This window comes from Bombina bombina, chromosome 2 (assembly GCF_027579735.1).
Source record: "Bombina bombina isolate aBomBom1 chromosome 2, aBomBom1.pri, whole genome shotgun sequence".
In the NCBI taxonomy this organism is placed as follows: Eukaryota; Metazoa; Chordata; class Amphibia; order Anura; family Bombinatoridae; genus Bombina; species Bombina bombina.
In genome coordinates this window covers 1,381,788,668-1,381,808,307 of record NC_069500.1, presented here as the reverse complement: position 1 = coordinate 1,381,808,307, position 19,640 = coordinate 1,381,788,668, and the positions used below count along the sequence as shown (strand labels likewise).

At 33.1% G+C, this 19,640-nt stretch overlaps 1 protein-coding gene across 1 annotated transcript in view; it reads right to left on the bottom strand.

Annotated features, from left to right (window-relative positions):
- Positions 1–2,085: 2,085 nt before the first annotated feature.
- Positions 2,086–19,640, bottom strand: part of LOC128648312 (progonadoliberin-2) — a 29,246-nt gene continuing 11,691 nt past the window's right edge. Inside the window, exons 2-3 of the mRNA XM_053700926.1 lie at positions 3,353–3,436; positions 2,086–2,121 (exon numbers count right to left, since the gene is read on the bottom strand). Coding sequence (XP_053556901.1) covers positions 2,086–2,121; positions 3,353–3,436 — 120 coding nt within the window. The remainder of the gene's footprint in view (positions 2,122–3,352; positions 3,437–19,640) is intronic.

Sequence of the window (19,640 nt, the reverse complement as noted above, 5' to 3'; positions counted from 1 at the left end):
CAAAAATACTTTTTATTGTGCAAACAGGGATACAAAAAAGCAACATTTCAGGCCCACAATTGGCCCTTTCTCAAGCTTGAGAAAGGGCCAATTGTGGGCCTGAAACGTTGCTTTTTTGTATCCCTGTTTGCACAATAAAAAGTCTTTTTGCACCAGCTGGAACATTTTTGTTTCTCTATGTAGCATAGCCCCAGCATAAATTAGTAAGCAACAATATGTTGCTTATCAGACAAAATCATCCTGATGCCGTTCCTTTGCAAGCTTCTCATTGGTGCATATGCACTGTGATTAAAAACAAAACTGCCAATTATTCTCCAAAGGCCAACAATGAGGTTATATGAATTGTGCCAATCAGTGTTTATTTTATATATATATATATATATATATATATATATATATATATATATATATACACACACACAAATATAATGTAGTGTATTTTCTTTTTGGTTGTAGAGAAAAAGAACATTTTATGTCTCATTTTAAAGTGACAGGAAACCCCTAAAATGTATTTCATGATTTTGATAGAACATAGAATGTTATACAACTTTCCAATTTACTTCTTTTATCAAATTTGCTTTATTCTCCTGTTATCCTTTGCTGAAGGAGCAGCATTGCACTACTGACAGTTAGCTGAACATGTCTAGTCAGCCAATCACAAGAGACAAATGTGTGCAGGCACTAGGGTTGCACCGATACCGATACTAGTATCTGCATGAGTACTTGTACTCGTGCAAATGCACTGATACTTAAACCGATACCTCCACTTCCTACCCATATGCTATCTTGTGGCGTTTTTTCAAACTGCATGTTCCCATTTCATTTTAAACTGGAGTGGAGACTCAACTAAAAATTTGTTTACTACTATTCTACCAATAAAAATTGCTGTTATTTGTATTATTGTAGTAGAGATCACTGTACCTCGTTCAGACAAACCCCTGAAGTACTGGGCAGTTAATAAACAGATTTCCAGCTCTGGCTAAAATGGGCCAAAAATATCTTTCTGCCCCATGCAGTAGTGTGGAAAGTGAAAGACTGTTCAACTTAGAGTCGAACCTCCATATAAATGTCAAAATTATATTATATAACAGCCCTACAACCCAATTGAATCACCCCTTTAAATTTAATATTATATTGTAATATTTTTTATTTATAAACATGTTAAGTGAACTGTGTGACAAATAAAACTGTTTTATTATTTCATAATGTCTTTTGAATTACAGTCTTTTATAATTATAAAGAAGGAATCTTAAATATTTAGTCTGTATTGTGCTTGGTATACTGTCACATGACATAAAAAAAAAAAGTATCGGTAATTGGTATCGGCGAGTATTTGAAAACAAGTATCGGTACTTGTACTCGGTCATAAAAAAATGGTATCGGTGCAACCCTAGCAGGCACCAATCATCAATTAGCTCCCACTAGTGCAGGATGTGTGTGTATTATTTTTCAACAAGGGATAGCAAGAGAACAAAGCACATTGGAAAGTAAATTTAAAAGTGACTTAAAATAACATACTCTATCTGAATCATGCAAGTTTAATTTTGACTTTTCTATCCCTTTAAGTCTGAATTGTTTAACAAGCAACCTATCTCAAAAGAGCATTTATCACTGACAGGGTTAACAACAATCTTTTCTTTATATTCAAATCCTGAATTTGGCACAGTTATACAGGAGAGCTGTATGGGTTTATGTTAGGTTCCCAGCACCTCCCAGCTATAAAAACCTGACATGTATTTTAGTAAATTTTGCAATATTTATTGAATACAAAAAAAAACCCTCTCCTTGACAGTACCGGAAGATGAAAAACACATTTATCTAAATAAACCAGTGTGATTATCTAAGAGGTTCAATAATATTTTTTATGTAATACATTTTACAAAAGACAAAAATAAGACATTTAAATCTCGGAGAAATGTCATACGATGTAAAACGATAATTAGATAGTATTTCACACAAGTTCAGTGATGTGGATATTTCCCCTTGTTGAACAGGTAGTAGAGAGATGTAAATTTTCTTTCGGATTTCATAATTTGCAGTCTTCACGGTCAATGTCCAATGTGATTTACAGGATAAGCAATGTTGTCACTTTTTCTGCAGCTGCCGCGCCAACAGATCAGCCTGCAAAACAATGTCATGTGTTATGCTAGGAAAGAGTCAAACCCTCCAGTTTCTCATTGGTCAAAACTAGATGTAGGTACAGGTTACAGACGTTCAGCACCGGACCTTAATATTAATAGAACATAAAAGTCAAATTTCACAATTGCATTTTAAATACACCCCCCAATCTATTAGCTAGTCCCATGGGGATCCAGATTTGGGGGTAAAGTCCCTGGAATTTTGATCTTTAACCCCTTCGCTACCAGGAATTTCTAAGAAAACGTACCAGAGAATTCTTAGCATTTTTGCTCTCACTCTGTGTTCACTCTGTAATCATCTAATCGTTAACTTTTTCTCAAACTTTGGGTTTCTCACCGAAATGTTTTATACACAACCACTGCAGTCATATGGCAAATGGTTATAAAAACTTCTCGGTGATCCCCTTTGTTCAGAAAAAAAGTAGACATGCATGGCTTTGCCATTGTTTTTTGGCAATTAGAAGGCTGCTAATTGCAGCTATGCACCACATTTTTTTAAATTCCTGGCAGTGAAGGGGATATTCAGCTTGTAAGGTACTTTATTGCTCCACTCGTAATCCAGCCCAAAGTTGTGAATATGTTTTTAGGTATAATTTTGATTGTTAATATGGTATATGAAGATGTCTTCTGTAAATTGGCCACAAGAGGGTAGTGTTTTCTACCTCATGTTATATTTGATGAACAGTTGATTTGAATTAACACTGTCAGTGGACTTTAAAATGAGGATTTGTCACAGTGTATATTGCATGATTAAGGGCTTATCTTTAGCCCCAAAATATCCCTACCAAATGCGTTGTCACAAAATAATATAAAGACTCCATTTTAATAAAATTGTGTGGCTGCCTTTTCATTCTTTGTCTAGTAGGAGTGCCACATGTGACCCTAGCTCCATATATTAAGCAATTGAGGCTCTTTTTATTTTTGTAGGGTCAGGAAGGTGATGGAAACAGGAGGCACAAAAACGAAATACACCACTGAGCTAAGAGCATCCCTTCACTACACTGTAGATTTATAACACAGACATCTAAATGTTATTTAGTTATAACACACCAATCAAATGCAGAAATACTTCTACTGATAAATATAATTGTACAGAGGTTGAAGAAGCTGTTAAATCTGAGTGTGCATTGCCAGAATATATATTTGTTTATATCTGAAGACCATTTCTAGTTTGCAGTTTAACAATACATTTTCTTACAAGTGTTTGATCTTACCAAGATGTTCTTTAGAAGATTTTTCCTAGGATTCCTCAGGTAGGCGCATTCGTCTCCTTCACACAACTTTATTTCTTCTGAAATCTGTAAAAAATAAAACAGAATGAGTGACAGCCTAATACAGGATGAAAAAAAAATAGAGTTGGTATAGTGAAAGCATATTCGTGTTTACAGGGAATGCAGAATTATTAGGCAAATGAGTATTTTGACCACATCATCCTCTTTATGCATGTTGTCTTACTCCAAGCTGTATAGGCTCGAAAGCCTACTACCAATTAAGCATATTAGGTGATGTGCATCTCTGTAATGAGAAGGGGTGTGGTCTAATGACATCAACACCCTATATCAGGTGTGCATAATTATTAGGCAACTTCCTTTCCTTTGGCAAAATGGGTCAAAAGAAGGACTTGACAGGCTCAGAAAAGTCAAAAATAGTGAGATATCTTGCAGAGGGATGCAGCACTCTTAAAATTGCAAAGCTTCTGAAGCGTGATCATCGAACAATCAAGCGTTTCATTCAAAATAGTCAACAGGGTCGCACGAAGCGTGTGGAAAAACCAAGGCGCAAAATAACTGCCCATGAACTGAGAAAAGTCAAGCGTGCAGCTGCCAAGATGCCACTTGCCACCAGTTTGGCCATATTTCAGAGCTGCAACATCACTGGAGTGCCCAAAAGCACAAGGTGTGCAATACTCAGAGACATGGCCAAGGTAAGAAAGGCTGAAAGACGACCACCACTGAACAAGACACACAAGCTGAAACGTCAAGACTGGGCCAAGAAATATCTCAAGACTGATTTTTCTAAGGTTTTATGGACTGATGAAATGAGAGTGAGTCTTGATGGGCCAGATGGATGGGCCCGTGGCTGGATTGGTAAAGGGCAGAGAGCTCCAGTCCGACTCAGACGCCAGCAAGGTGGAGGTGGAGTACTGGTTTGGGCTGGTATCATCAAAGATGAGCTTGTGGGGCCTTTTCGGGTTGAGGATGGAGTCATGCTCAACTCCCAGTCCTACTGCCAGTTTCTGGAAGACACCTTCTTCAAGCAGTGGTACAGGAAGAAGTCTGCATCCTTCAAGAAAAACATGATTTTCATGCAGGACAATGCTCCATCACACACGTCCAAGTACTCCACAGCGTGGCTGGCAAGAAAGGGTATAAAAGAAGAAAATCTAATGACATGGCCTCCTTGTTCACCTGATCTGAACCCCATTGAGAACCTGTGGTCCATCATCAAATGTGAGATTTACAAGGAGGGAAAACAGTACACCTCTCTGAACAGTGTCTGGGAGGCTGTGGTTGCTGCTGCACGCAATGTTGATGGTGAACAGATCAAAACACTGACAGAATCCATGGATGGCAGGCTTTTGAGTGTCCTTGCAAAGAAAGGTGGCTATATTGGTCACTGATTTGTTTTTGTTTTGTTTTTGAATGTCAGAAATGTATATTTCTGAATGTTGAGATGTTATATTGGTTTCACTGGTAAAAATAAATAATTGAAATGGGTATATATTTGTTTTTTGTTAAGTTGCCTAATAATTATGCACAGTAATAGTCACCTGCACACACAGATATCCCCCTAAAATAGCTATAACTAAAAACAAACTAAAAACTACTTCCAAAACTATTCAGCTTTGATATTAATGAGTTTTTTGGGTTCATTGAGAACATGGTTGTTGTTCAATAATAAAATTAATCCTCAAAAATACAACTTGCCTAATAATTCTGCACTCCCTGTATATGTATTGTGTTACGAACATGCTGAAAGGACATACAGTGCTTTAACATAAATTTATGATTTCCTTTAAAATGCATATATCATCTGCTTGCCTGTTCCTCTTTAGAACCATTGTACGTTCTAATATAAACATTTGTAAAATAATTGTTGTACTGGCAATTGACAAATGAAAACTGGACAGGTAACCACCCTGAACTGTTTGCTTGACTAGAAGAATAATGAGGGCAATGGAGACTATTTGCAAAAGCACCTCAGACTTTTAGGTTGTACCCCCACTGTGCTCGTTGGGTTGATTAAAACTGATCTCCCTGCTACTGACCCTATCCATATAGCCTTGCCCCTAAACCACCTAATTATGCCCCTGGACTACCTAGAGAACTTCAACCACCTCCATTACTCAGTCACTAGCCTCCTGGCTCTATGCATGGAGCTCTGAATGGTAAAAGTTTCCCTTAAGTTGACATTCTAGGACCACCCCTTATTTATGAAAAAAACACAAATGACCTGATAAGTATGGGATTTGATGTTTTATAGATATACAACTTTTTTGCATTATGGGTTTTATTTTTGCTATTATAAAGGAACCTTACATGTGTTTAACTTTTTTCACAAACAATGACTTGCAGAGCCCTTTCTTTGTTCATATGATTATTGTCTACATCACCTCTAAATTGCTTTTTCCACTTAGGTCACCCAAATTCTACAGAAAAATGAGTAAATCTGAAAACAAGTTTATATTACAGGGTAGAAGGAAATAGTGCAACAAAATCCATCACAGAGTAAATCCTGTATACCACTGAGAGGTCAGTGCCAGATGCAACAATTAATAATGTAAATAAAGAAAAGGGCACCCTACCAGCACACTAATATAGAACAAATCAACATCTCCAAGACTGAGCTTCTTCTAATCCCCCCCCATCTAATTCTACTCCAGTTTCTAACTTTACTATCACTGTTGGTGACACCACTATCTCCCTATCACCCCAAGTCTGCTGCCTAGGAGTTACAATTGACTCCAATCTGTCCTTCATACCCCACATCCAATCGCTCTCTTCATCCTGTCGCTACCACCTACGCATTATCTCCAGAATTCGTCCTTTTCTGAGTGCTGAAACTACTAAACAGCTAATCCATTCCCTAGTAATTTCCCGGCTTGACTACTATAATAACCTACTAACTGGCCTTCCTCTCTCCCACTTCTCCCCCTTCAATCCATCGTAAATGCCTCTGCTAAGCTAATTCACGTCTCCCAACGCTCTGTATCTGCCGCACCCCTCTGTGAGTCCCTTCACTGGCCCCCCATTCACAGCAGAATTAAATTAAAAATTCTCACTCTGACCTACAAAGCCCTTACCAATGCACCCCCCACCTGTCCTCTTTCATCAACAAATATACTCCAGCCCGTCCCGTAAAATCCAACAACAATCTACTCTTTGCCTCTTCTACCATCACCTCCTCCCATGCTAGACTACAGGACTTCTTGTGCGGCACCAACCCTCTAGAATGCACTTCCTCAAGCTGTTAGACTTTCCCCCAACCTCTCCTCCTTTAAACTCTCCCTAAAGACCTTCATGTTCAGGGAAGCCTATCACCAAATCATTAACTAATGAATTCCACTTGCCTAATAGTTGCCCTCATCCAACTCCCCACTAACATTATTCCCACCGTTGCAGTCCCCACCTCCTGTTTCTCACCCCCCCTACCCATTTAACGCCACACTAACATTATTCCCACCTTTGCAGTCCCCCTGTATTTGTTTGTTAAATTTTGTCTGGTGTCTCATATTGTAATGTCCTTTAATCTTTGTTGCCCATGGACAGCGCTGCGGAATCTGTTGGCGCTTTATAAATAAAGAATAATAATAATAATGTGGTAATAACAATCCAACTAGTGTATTTAGAATAAGAAGCTAAATAATTAAAACTTAGCTTTTAATATTCTATTAAAAGAATAAATGCAAATAAATTAATCATCCCCAATTGCCAGATGAGCAGAGAATACAAAAGGTCCCTGCAGGCCTATTTGGGAGAGGGTACTCTCTTTTCTTTCACTGTTCTCCTTGACAATTATTTAACAAACCTGGGTATTCCTGTGCTTGGGATCCTACAAAAATCATTTATAACATATAAGTCTTACTGCATTTTGTATCACTATAAATAAGCCTTAATCACATAGAGCACAAAGATAAAGGGGAGCAGAGGCATAAAAACACCCGACGTGCGTTTTGCCTACTGCTTTGTTATAAAGTAATGATGAATATTTTGTTCTAGATAAGTATGACAGTAGGATGCTCTTTTCTTCTTTCCTATTTTGTATACCCAAATTCTGCCCTGAGATGCCTTTGTGCCAATTGGATATTATCCTGGGTGATCCTTATAAAAATTGTACAAAGGATTATAGGAGCGCCAATAAAGGCTAAAGTAAACTGCAGGTTCCTTAATATCGGTTACACAAAACAATAACACCAATTATGATGTATCCAATAAGTACAAAAATGTAACAAGAGAAATGTGTAAAATGTATCCTTTTAATAACACACAAGAATTTTAAAAATGTCTTTCTAAAATCACAGAGTATTAATACAACCGGATCAGACAACTTCACTGATCACGACTTAACTAATGACGTAGGGGTCACTAATAGCATAAGAAAACTACTATTCTGGTAATGTTACAGCCGGTTGAGGCAACTTTGTGAAATACTAAAAAGTGCATAAAAAAGGGAATGTGATAGTGAATTGAAACCAAAATCACAATTACATATACAAAAATATTATTAATTCTTAGGTGGGTGTACAATAGACACACAAAAATGTGGGGAAAAAGGAAAAACAAATATAATCACTTGTGAAAAAAATGTGTACCAATAAATGTGTACCAAAAAATGTGTACAAAAAATATATACCAAAAAATATATATAATACGATCTAATACCGGTATGATCTGTGAATGAAATCAAAAATAAAGTGTGATATACATAAGTAACAGAGAAACAAGATGGATAACCAGAGCTGTCCTTAGCTGTTGTATCTAAGAGCCAGGTCTGGTTATATCAGAAACTGTAAGTTTCCTAAGCAAATTTCTAAATGCTATAATTGTCAAAACACAATATCTGGCAACATCTGGGAATGACAGAAAAGATAAAAAATTGGCAATAATAAAACGATGTTGACAATAATAAAACCAAATTTGGTAGAAGAACAAAGCAATTAAAAAACAAAGTCCACAGTCCAATAAATAACTGGTCCAAATGGCAGCCAAATAGTGAAAATAATCCTTGGGTCCCAAGGTCTCCGGAAACCTGTGGGAAAAAATAAAGTGCACTAAACAAAGGGCTTAAGGGAACTGAGTCTAACAGGTAATGGACTCACCCAATAAGCCGATCCTGGTGATATATGAGCCTCACAAATCTCTCCAATGTCTACGCGTTTCGGCCCTGTGATGGGGCCTTTTTCAAGACAATAAGCCTTAATCACATAGAGCACAAAGATAAAGGGGAGCAGAGGCATAAAAACACCCGACGTGCGTTTTGCCTACTGCTTTGTTATAAAGTAATGATGAATATTTTGTTCTAGATAAGTATGACAGTAGGATGCTCTTTTCTTCTTTCCTATTTTTTATACCCAAATTCTGCCCTGAGATGCCTATGTGCCAATTGGATATTATCCTGGGTGATCCTTATAAAAAGTTGTAATGTGTGCTATCATTTATGTGCTGCTGCTATTCAGATGAAATATATGTGGGCTTAAACTCTAACTATGTTATATGGCGATTTTCTTAATTATTCATTTTTACAGATACTAAGCTTTCCAACCTTGTATAACAGCAGACAAAAACCTGTAATTCAAATAACAATTTTGCTACAAAATTACACTTTTCATTGTTTATCATTTTATCATAGTAAAAACTTCCATTGTACATATTTTTTAGGAGTTTTGTAAAATCTAAAAAAAAGTCTTTATTGCATTTTAACAACTGTTACATACTTTTTTTAATATATTTTTTTCCAAAAAAAAAAAGAATGTTTTCTAAATACTAAAATAACCTACTCAGTTTAAAAAACAAAACAAACAAAAAACAGTTGAGTGTTTTAATATTATTTAGTAAATAAAAGGCTAAATTAAAATGTTTACAATATCTTCTTGTAATTGTGATTGTCTACAATGTAAGATGTGTCCTGAATGAGACATAAGCAATGTGCTGCTTACGGCACGTAGGTGACATTTGCTGCAACATAAGCTTAAGCTGTGAGCATGGCTGGCAGGTAATTGACTAGTCACCCTTCACCCTCATGCACGTAATTAAAGACACAATTAGACTTATTTAAAAAAAATATATAAATATTATCCAAGTTAAATGATTATGAACAGCTGTAACAGATTTTTCCTGAAAACCTGGATCGAGTTAATAGTACTGTAGAGCTACCTTGTTGGTTAAAAAAATGTGACTTTACTGCCCTTCAAAAAACAAACAAAGCAGACTCATCTCTTTTATATAAAGGTATGCATCTGACTCTAGCTGTTCCTATATATCTATTGTCATTATTTCTTTCTAGAGAGTCTCTCCTGTCTCTAATCATGTGAAAACAAGGAAAGGAAAGTCCTCAACAAGGAATGGACAGAGCTTTAATAGTTTGCCCTATGGTACCTATTCCCCCTATAGTCCTTCCTTGTTAAGCCCACTCATGTCCAATCACAGAGAAGAACAGTTCTACTATGTATCATTCTGGTCTCTTTCAGAAGTCCTGTCCAGTAGCTCTAAGGTTCAGTGGGCATGGGTCCATATCTATTTGATCATCATGAGTGTCCCACAAGACAGGATATTTTAACTATGACTCTTTTCAGTGCGTCTTTATCACCATTCCAGGTAAGATAAACACCAACAAAAATATTACAACATTCCAAAAGCTCAATTTAATTTTTATTAAACAGTATAAACTATAAAGAGGCTTTAACAACTACAATTCTGTTTGTTTCATACTGAAAAGCTCTTTTATATTCTACAAGGAAGTACATTTTAGTTGTGCAACAGCTCTACTTTATTAAGAGCAAGATTACAAGTGGAGCGCTATCTTAACGTGTGTCTGTTAAATAACCAGCCATTACAAATGGCTGATTATTGCTCCCGTGAGCTCGCTGGAGCACTTTGCATTTAGCGCCATTAACCAGAGGACAGACCTCTGGATAAAAGTGAAAATATGCCCCAATTGCTCCCCAAATAAAGAGGGCAGCAGTATACATTAGAAATAAAGATCAGTATTTTTAATAAAAAAAAAATGTATGAAGCAGTTATAAAGGGTTAAAGTGAGGGAATGTGGGGATGTTAAAAAATAAACAGAGCTAAAAGTGCCTTTACATTGTAGTCAATGGGGGACTGTGTTTTCACTTTCAATCTATATGTATATGCTTATATACAAATATATTTAGGTGTTCATTTGTGTATATACACATATAAAAACAAATATATATGTATATATTCATATACAGTATATTTTTATTTTGCTGCCCAACACTGCTCAAATTTCCCCCTGCACTGGGCTAGGTGCTTTGCCATGTCTGACAGCATGAGAACAAGGCTCCCATTTACGTGTGCTGGTATTAATTGAGTGGAGCGCAAATATCTGCAAAGCGCAATATTGCACTCCACTCGTAATCTAGGCCTAAATGTTTTAATAAAAGTTATATTTTATTCAGCCAATTTTGTTTTTATGTGAACAGATGCTTTGTTCACAGTGAATGCCGTTATCACACTCATTACCTTGTGCATAACAGTAAAAAGCCTAGTGAGCAATAAGTAGAGGAAGAATGATTTGGCAATAATTTATTTGGCTGTGAAAAAGAGATAAGTGTAAGTAGATATAGATGACATCATCTCTGATGAAGCGCATGTGCCCATGCGCGAAACGCGTAAGATAGGAGCTTACCAAGTGTATGATGATAAGCCTGCTCCTGAATAAAACCCCATTTCATCTACCTCAAGTCTCAGCATTCCTTTTTCCTCATTCGTAAGTAGATATAGATGACATAGATATAGCAGATATAGTGTAAGTAGATATAGATTACATAGATATAGTAGATATAGTGTAGATATAGATGACAGATATAGTAGATATAGTGTAGATATAGATGACAGATATAGTAGATATAGTGTAAGTAGATATAGATGACATAGATATAGTAGATATAGTGTAAGTAGATATAGATGACAGATATAGTAGATATAGTGTAAGTAGATATAGATGACATAGATATAGTAGATATAGTGTAAGTAGATATAGATGACAGATATAGTAGATATAGTGTAAATAGATATAGATGACATAGATATAGTAGATATAGTGTAAGTAGAAATAGATGACATAGATATAGTAGATATAGTGTAAGTAGATATAGATGACAGATATAGTAGATATAGTGTAAATAGATATAGATGACATAGATATAGTAGATATAGTGTAAGTAGAAATAGATGACATAGATATAGTAGATATAGTGTAAGTAGATATAGATGACAGATATAGTAGATATAGTGTAAGTAGATATAGATGATATAGTAGATATAGTGTAAGTAGATATAGATGACAGATATAGTAGATATAGTGTAAGTAGATATAGATATAGTAGATATAGTAGATATAGTGTAAATAGATATAGATGACATAGATATAATAGATATAGTGTAAATAGATATAGATGACATAGATATAGTAGATATAGTGTAAGTAGATATAGATGACATAGATATAGTAGATATGGTGTAATTAGATATAGATGACATAGATATAGTAGATATAGTGTAATTAGATATAGATGACATAGATATAGTAGATATAGCTGACATAGATATAGTAGATATAGTGTAAGTAGATATAGATGACATAGATATAGTAGATATAGTGTAAGTATATATAGATGACATAGATATAAAAGATATAGATTACATATAGTAGATATAGTGTAAATAGATATAGATGACATAGATATAGTAGATATAGTGTAAGTAGAAATAGATGACATAGATATAGTAGATATAGTGTAAATAGATATAGATGACAGATATAGTAGATATAGTGTAAGTAGATATAGATGACATAGAAATAGTAGATATAGTGTAAGTAGAAATAGATGACATAGATATAGTAGATATAGTGTAAATAGATATAGATGACAGATATAGTAGATATAGTGTCAGTAGATATAGATGACATAGATATAGTAGATATAGTGTAAGTAAAAATAGATTACATATATATAGTAGATATAGTGTAAGTAGATATAGATGACATAGATATAGTAGATATAGTACAAGTAGAAATAGATGACATAGATATAGTAGATATAGTGTAAGTAGATATAGATGACAGATATAGTAGATATAGTGTAAGTAGATATAAATGACATAGATATAGTAGATATAGTGTAAGTAGATATAGATGACATAGTAGATATAGTGTAAGTAGATATAAATGACATAGATATAGTAGATATAGTGTAAGTAAATCTGCAAAGCGCAATATTGCGCTCCACTCGTAATCTAGGCCTAAATGTTTTAATAAAAGTTATATTTTATTCAACCAATTTTGTTCTTATGTGAACAGATGCTTTGTTCACAGTGAATGCCGCTATCACACTCATTACCTTATGCATAACAGTAAAAAGCCTAGTGAGCAATAAGTAGACGAAGAATGATTTGGCAATAATTTATTTGGCTGTGAAAAAGAGATAAGTGTAAGTAGATATAGATGACATAGATATAGTAGATATATTGTAAGTAGATATAGATGACATAGATATAGTAGATATATCTACTAGTGAGCAATAAGTAGAGGAAGAATGATTTGGCAATAATTTATTTGGCTGTGAAAAAGAGATAAGTGTAAGTAGATATAGATGACATAGATATAGTAGATATAGTGTAAGTAGATATAGATGATATAGATATAGCAGATATAGTGTAAGTAGATATAGATGGCATAGATATAGTAGATATAGTGTAAGTAGATATAGATGACATAGATATAGTAGATATAGTGTAAGTAGATATAGATGACATAGATATAGTAGATATAGTGTAAGTAGATATAGATTACATAGATATAGTAGATATAGTGTAGATATAGATAACATAGATATAGTGTAGATATAGATGACATAGATATAGTAGATATAGTGTAAGTAGATATAGATGACATAGATATAGTAGATATAGTGTAAGTAGATATAGATGACATAGATATAGTAGATATAGTGTAAATAGATATAGATGACATAGATATAGTAGATATAGTGTAAATAGATATAGATGACATAGATATAGTAGATATAGTGTAAGTAGAAATAGATGACATAGATATAGTAGATATAGTGTAAGTAGATATAGATGACAGATATAGTAGATATAGTGTAAGTAGATATAGATGACATAGATATAGTAGATATAGTGTAAATAGATATAGATGACATAGATATAATAGATATAGTGTAAGTAGATATAGATGACAGATATAGTAGATATAGTGTAAGTAGATATAGATGACATAGATATAGTAGATATAGTGTAAGTAGATATAGATGACATAGATATAGTAGATATAGTGTAATTAGATATAGATGACATAGATATAGTAGATATAGTGTCAGTAGATATAGATGACATAGATATAGTAGATATAGTATAAGTAGATAGATGACATAGATATAGTAGATATAGTTTAAGTAGATATAGATGACAGATATAGTATATATAGTGTAAGTAGATATAGATGACATAGATATAGTAGATATAGTGTAAGTAGAAATAGATGACATATATATTGTGTAAGTAGATATAGATGACATAGATATAGTAGATATAGTGTAAATAGATATAGATGACATAGATATAGTAGATATAGTGTAAGTAGATATAGATGACAGATATAGTAGATATAGTGTAAATAGATATAGATGACATATATATAGTAGAAATAGTGTAAGTATATATAGATGACATATATATAGTAGATATAGTGTAAGAAGATATAGATGACAAAGATATAGTAGATATAGTGTAAATAGATATAGATTACATAGATATAGTAGATATAGTGTAAGTAGATATAGATGACAGATATAGTAGATATAGTGCAAGTAGATATAGATGACATATATAAAGTAGATATAGTGTAAGTAGATATAGATGACAAAGATATAGTAGATATAGTGTAAATAGATATAGATGACATAGATATAGTAGATATAGTGTAAGTAGATATAGATGCCATAGATAGAGTAGATATAGTGTAAGTAGATATAGATGCCATAGATATAGTAGATATAGTGTAAATAGATATAGATGACATAGATATAGTAGATATAGTGTAAATAGATATAGATGACAGATATAGTAGATATAGTGTAAGTAGATATAGATGACATAGATATAGTAGATATAGTGTAAATAGATATAGATGACATAGATATAATAGATATAGTGTAAGTAGATATAGATGACAGATATAGTAGATATAGTGTAAGTAGATATAGATGACATAGATATAGTAGATATAGTGTAAGTAGATATAGATGACATAGATATAGTAGATATAGTGTAATTAGATATAGATGACATAGATATAGTAGATATAGTGTCAGTAGATATAGATGACATAGATATAGTAGATATAGTATAAGTAGATAGATGACATAGATATAGTAGATATAGTTTAAGTAGATATAGATGACAGATATAGTATATATAGTGTAAGTAGATATAGATGACATAGATATAGTAGATATAGTGTAAGTAGAAATAGATGACATATATATTGTGTAAGTAGATATAGATGACATAGATATAGTAGATATAGTGTAAATAGATATAGATGACATAGATATAGTAGATATAGTGTAAGTAGATATAGATGACAGATATAGTAGATATAGTGTAAATAGATATAGATGACATATATATAGTAGAAATAGTGTAAGTATATATAGATGACATATATATAGTAGATATAGTGTAAGAAGATATAGATGACAAAGATATAGTAGATATAGTGTAAATAGATATAGATGACATAGATATAGTAGATATAGTGTAAGTAGATATAGATGACAGATATAGTAGATATAGTGCAAGTAGATATAGATGACATATATAAAGTAGATATAGTGTAAGTAGATATAGATGACAAAGATATAGTAGATATAGTGTAAATAGATATAGATGACATAGATATAGTAGATATAGTGTAAGTAGATATAGATGCCATAGATAGAGTAGATATAGTGTAAGTAGATATAGATGCCATAGATATAGTAGATATAGTGTAAATAGATATAGATGACATAGATATAGTAGATATAGTGTAAATAGATATAGATGACATATATATATATATAGTAGATATAGTGTAAGTAGATATAGATGACATATATATATATATATATATATATATATATATATATATATATATATAGTAGATATAGTGTAAATAGATATAGATGACATAGATATAGTATATGTAGTGTAAGTAGATATAGATGACATAGATTTAGTAGATATAGTGTAAGTAGATATAGATGACATAGATATAGTAGATATAGAGTAAGTAGATATAGATGACATAGATATAGTATAGTGTAAATAGATATAGATGATATATATATATAGTAGATATAGTGTAAGTAGATATAGATGACATAGATATAGTAGATATAGTGTAAATAGATATAGATGACATAGATATAGTAGATATAGTAGAAATAGATATAGATGACATAGATATAATAGATATAGTGTAAGTAGATATAGATGACAGATATAGTAGATATAGTGTAAGTAGATATAGATGACATAGATATAGTAGATATAGTGTAAGTAGATATAGATGACCTATATATATATATATATATATATATATATATATAGTAGATATAGTGTAAGTAGATATAGATGACATAGATATAGTAGATATAGTGTAAGTAGATATAGATGACCTATATATATATATATATATATATATATATATATATATATATATAGTAGATATAGTGTAAATAGATATAGATGACATAGATATAGATGACATAGATATAGTGTAAGTAGATATAGATGACAGATATAGTAGATCTAGTGTAAGTAGATATAAATGACATAGATATAGTAGATATAGTGTAAGTAGATATAGATGACATAGTAGATATAGTGTAAGTAGATATAGATGACATAGAAATAGTAGATATAGTGTAAGTAGAAATAGATGACATAGATATAGTGTAAATAGATATAGATGACATAGATATAGTAGATATAGTGTCAGTAGATATAGATGACATAGATATAGTAGATATAGTGCAAGTAGAAATAGATGACATAGATATAGTAGATATAGTGTAAGTAGATATAGATGATATAGTAGATATAGTGTAAGTAGATATAGATGACAGATATAGTAGATATAGTGTAAGTAGATATAAATGACATAGATATAGTAGATATAGTGTAAGTAAATCTGCAAAGAGCAATATTGCGCTCCACTCGTAATCTAGGCCTAAATGTTTTAATAAAAGTTATATTTTATTCAACCAATTTTGTTCTTATGTGAACAGATGCTTTGTTCACAGTGAATGCCGCTATCACACTCATTACCTTGTGCATAACAGTAAAAAGCCTAGTGAGCAATAAGTAGACGAAGAATGATTTGGCAATAATTTATTTGGCTGTGAAAAAGAGATAAGTGTAAGTAGATATAGATGACATAGATATAGTAGATATATTGTAAGTAGATATAGATGACATAGATATAGTAGATATATCTACTAGTGAGCAATAAGTAGAGGAAGAATGATTTGGCAATAATTTATTTGGCTGTGAAAAAGAGATAAGTGTAAGTAGATATAGATGACATAGATATAGTAGATATAGTGTAAGTAGATATAGATGATATAGATATAGCAGATATAGTGTAAGTAGATATAGATGGCATAGATATAGTAGATATAGTGTAAGTAGATATAGATGACATAGATATAGTAGATATAGTGTAAGTAGATATAGATGGCATAGATATAGTAGATATAGTGTAAGTAGATATAGATGACATAGATATAGTAGATATAGTGTAAGTAGATATAGATTACATAGATATAGTAGATATAGTGTAGATATAGTAGATATAGTGTAAGTAGATATAGATGACATAGATATAGTAGATATAGTGTAAGTAGATATAGATGGCATAGATATAGTAGATATAGTGTAAGTAGATATAGATGACATAGATATAGTAGATATAGTGTAAGTAGATATAGATTACATAGATATAGTAGATATAGTGTAGATATAGATGCCATAGATATAGTAGATATAGTGTAAGTAGATATAGATGACATAGATATAGTAGATATAGTGTAAGTAGATATAGATGACATAGATATAGTAGATATAGTGTAAGTCAAAAATAGTGAGATATCTTGCAGAGGGATGCAGCACTCTTAAAATTGCAAAGCTTCTGAAGCGTGATCATCGAACAATCAAGCGTTTCATTCAAAATAGTCAACAGGGTCACAAGAAGTGTGTGGAAAAACCAAGGCGCAAAATAACTGCCCATGAACTGAGAAAAGTCAAGCGTGCAGCTGCCAAGTGCCACTTGCCACCAGTTTGGCCATATTTCAGAGCTGCAACATCACTGGAGTGCCCAAAAGCACAAGGTGTGCAATACTCAGAGACATGGCCAAGGTAAGAAAGGCTGAAAGACGACCACCACTGAACAAGACACACAAGCTGAAACGTCAAGACTGGGCCAAGAAATATCTCAAGACTGATTTTTCTAAGGTTTTATGGACTGATGAAATGAGATTGAGTCTTGATGGGCCAGATGGATGGGCCCGTGGCTGGATTGGTAAAGGGCAGAGAGCTCCAGTCCGACTCAGACACCAGCAAGGTGGAGGTGGAGTACTGGTTTGGGCTGGTATCATCAAAGATGAGCTTGTGGGGCCTTTTCGGGTTGAGGATGGAGTCAAGCTCAACTCCCAGTCCTACTGCCAGTTTCTGGAAGACACCTTCTTCAAGCAGTGGTACAGGAAGAAGTCTGCATCCTTCAAGAAAAACATGATTTTCATGCAGGACAATGCTCCATCACACGCCTAGGGTATAAAAGAAGAAAATCTAATGACATGGCCTCCTTGTTCACCTGATCTGAACCCCATTGAGAACCTGTGGTCCATCATCAAATGTGAGATTTACAAGGAGGGAAAACAGTACACCTCTCTGAACAGTGTCTGGGAGGCTTTGGTTGCTGCTGCACGCAATGTTGATGGTGAACAGATCAAAACACTGACAGAATCCATGGATGGCAGGCTTTTGAGTGTCCTTGCAAAGAAAGGTGGCTATATTGGTCACTGATTTGTTTTTGTTTTGTTTTTGAATGTCAGAAATATATATTTGTGAATGTTGAGATGTTATATTGGTTTCACTGGTAAAAATAAATAATTGAAATGGGTAAATATTAGTTTTTTGTTAAGTTGCCTAATAATTATGCACAGTAATAGTCACCTGCACACACAGATATCCCCCTAAAATAGCTATAACTAAAAACAAACTAAAAACCACTTCTAAAACTATTCAGCTTTGATATTTTTTTTTTTTAAGTTTTATTTATTGATTGAAAAGAGGAACAGGTTATACAAGTTAGTCTATCAAATAATACAATGAAAGGCGTACATACTTCATGATTAGTGTTATATACAGCTACTTATAACAAAAAGACAATACAGAATGCTTTTATCGAGTTCGACAACCTTATCCAATGATGCTTCTTGGAATAGAAATTGTGGATACAATTAAGAAACCTATGCCTCGAAACATTTTCTGCTTTTTGAACAAACAAAAACCCAGAACAGATATAGAATACAGAAAAGAAAAAACTGGGAGAAAGAAAGGAAAGAAGCGGAAAAAAAAAAAAGGGAGAATTAAATTAAATTCAACCCCCCCCCCCCCCTCCCCAAGAGGTCGGGACCATCAAAAAATTAATTAATTACACCACTACTGATTTCCCCTCTCAATACAGCATTCTGAATCCATTCAGAGTGCTTGAAGGGAGCAATGAGACTTCTTTGATCTTCCAGTGTATTGGAGAGAATATATTCTCCCCATTTCCTGAAAAATTTGGCAATTTCTTTTTCAGAGGATATCTGCGTCTCATATTGTTCATATATTAATTTGGAGTCTAACATATTCAGAAAGGAGGTGAACATAGGGCTTCTATTGGATTTCCAGGAGGAGAAAATAATGTTTCTAGCGGTTAAGATTACAAAATTAACAAATTTTATGTTTCCCACCCTTTCATCGTATTGCCTTAAAAATATGCTTTCCTCCATCTTCAAAGAGATTTTATGCTTTAGAATTTTTGAGAGCCAAAATGAGACTTTTGCCCAAAACTGTTTTACTTTGGGACATGCCCAGATGCAATGGATCAAATTGGCATTTAGATAGTGACAGTGTGTACATTCATATCTTTGCGTATTATTCCACTTCCCTAGCTTCTCTGGGGTGATATAAGTCCTATTAA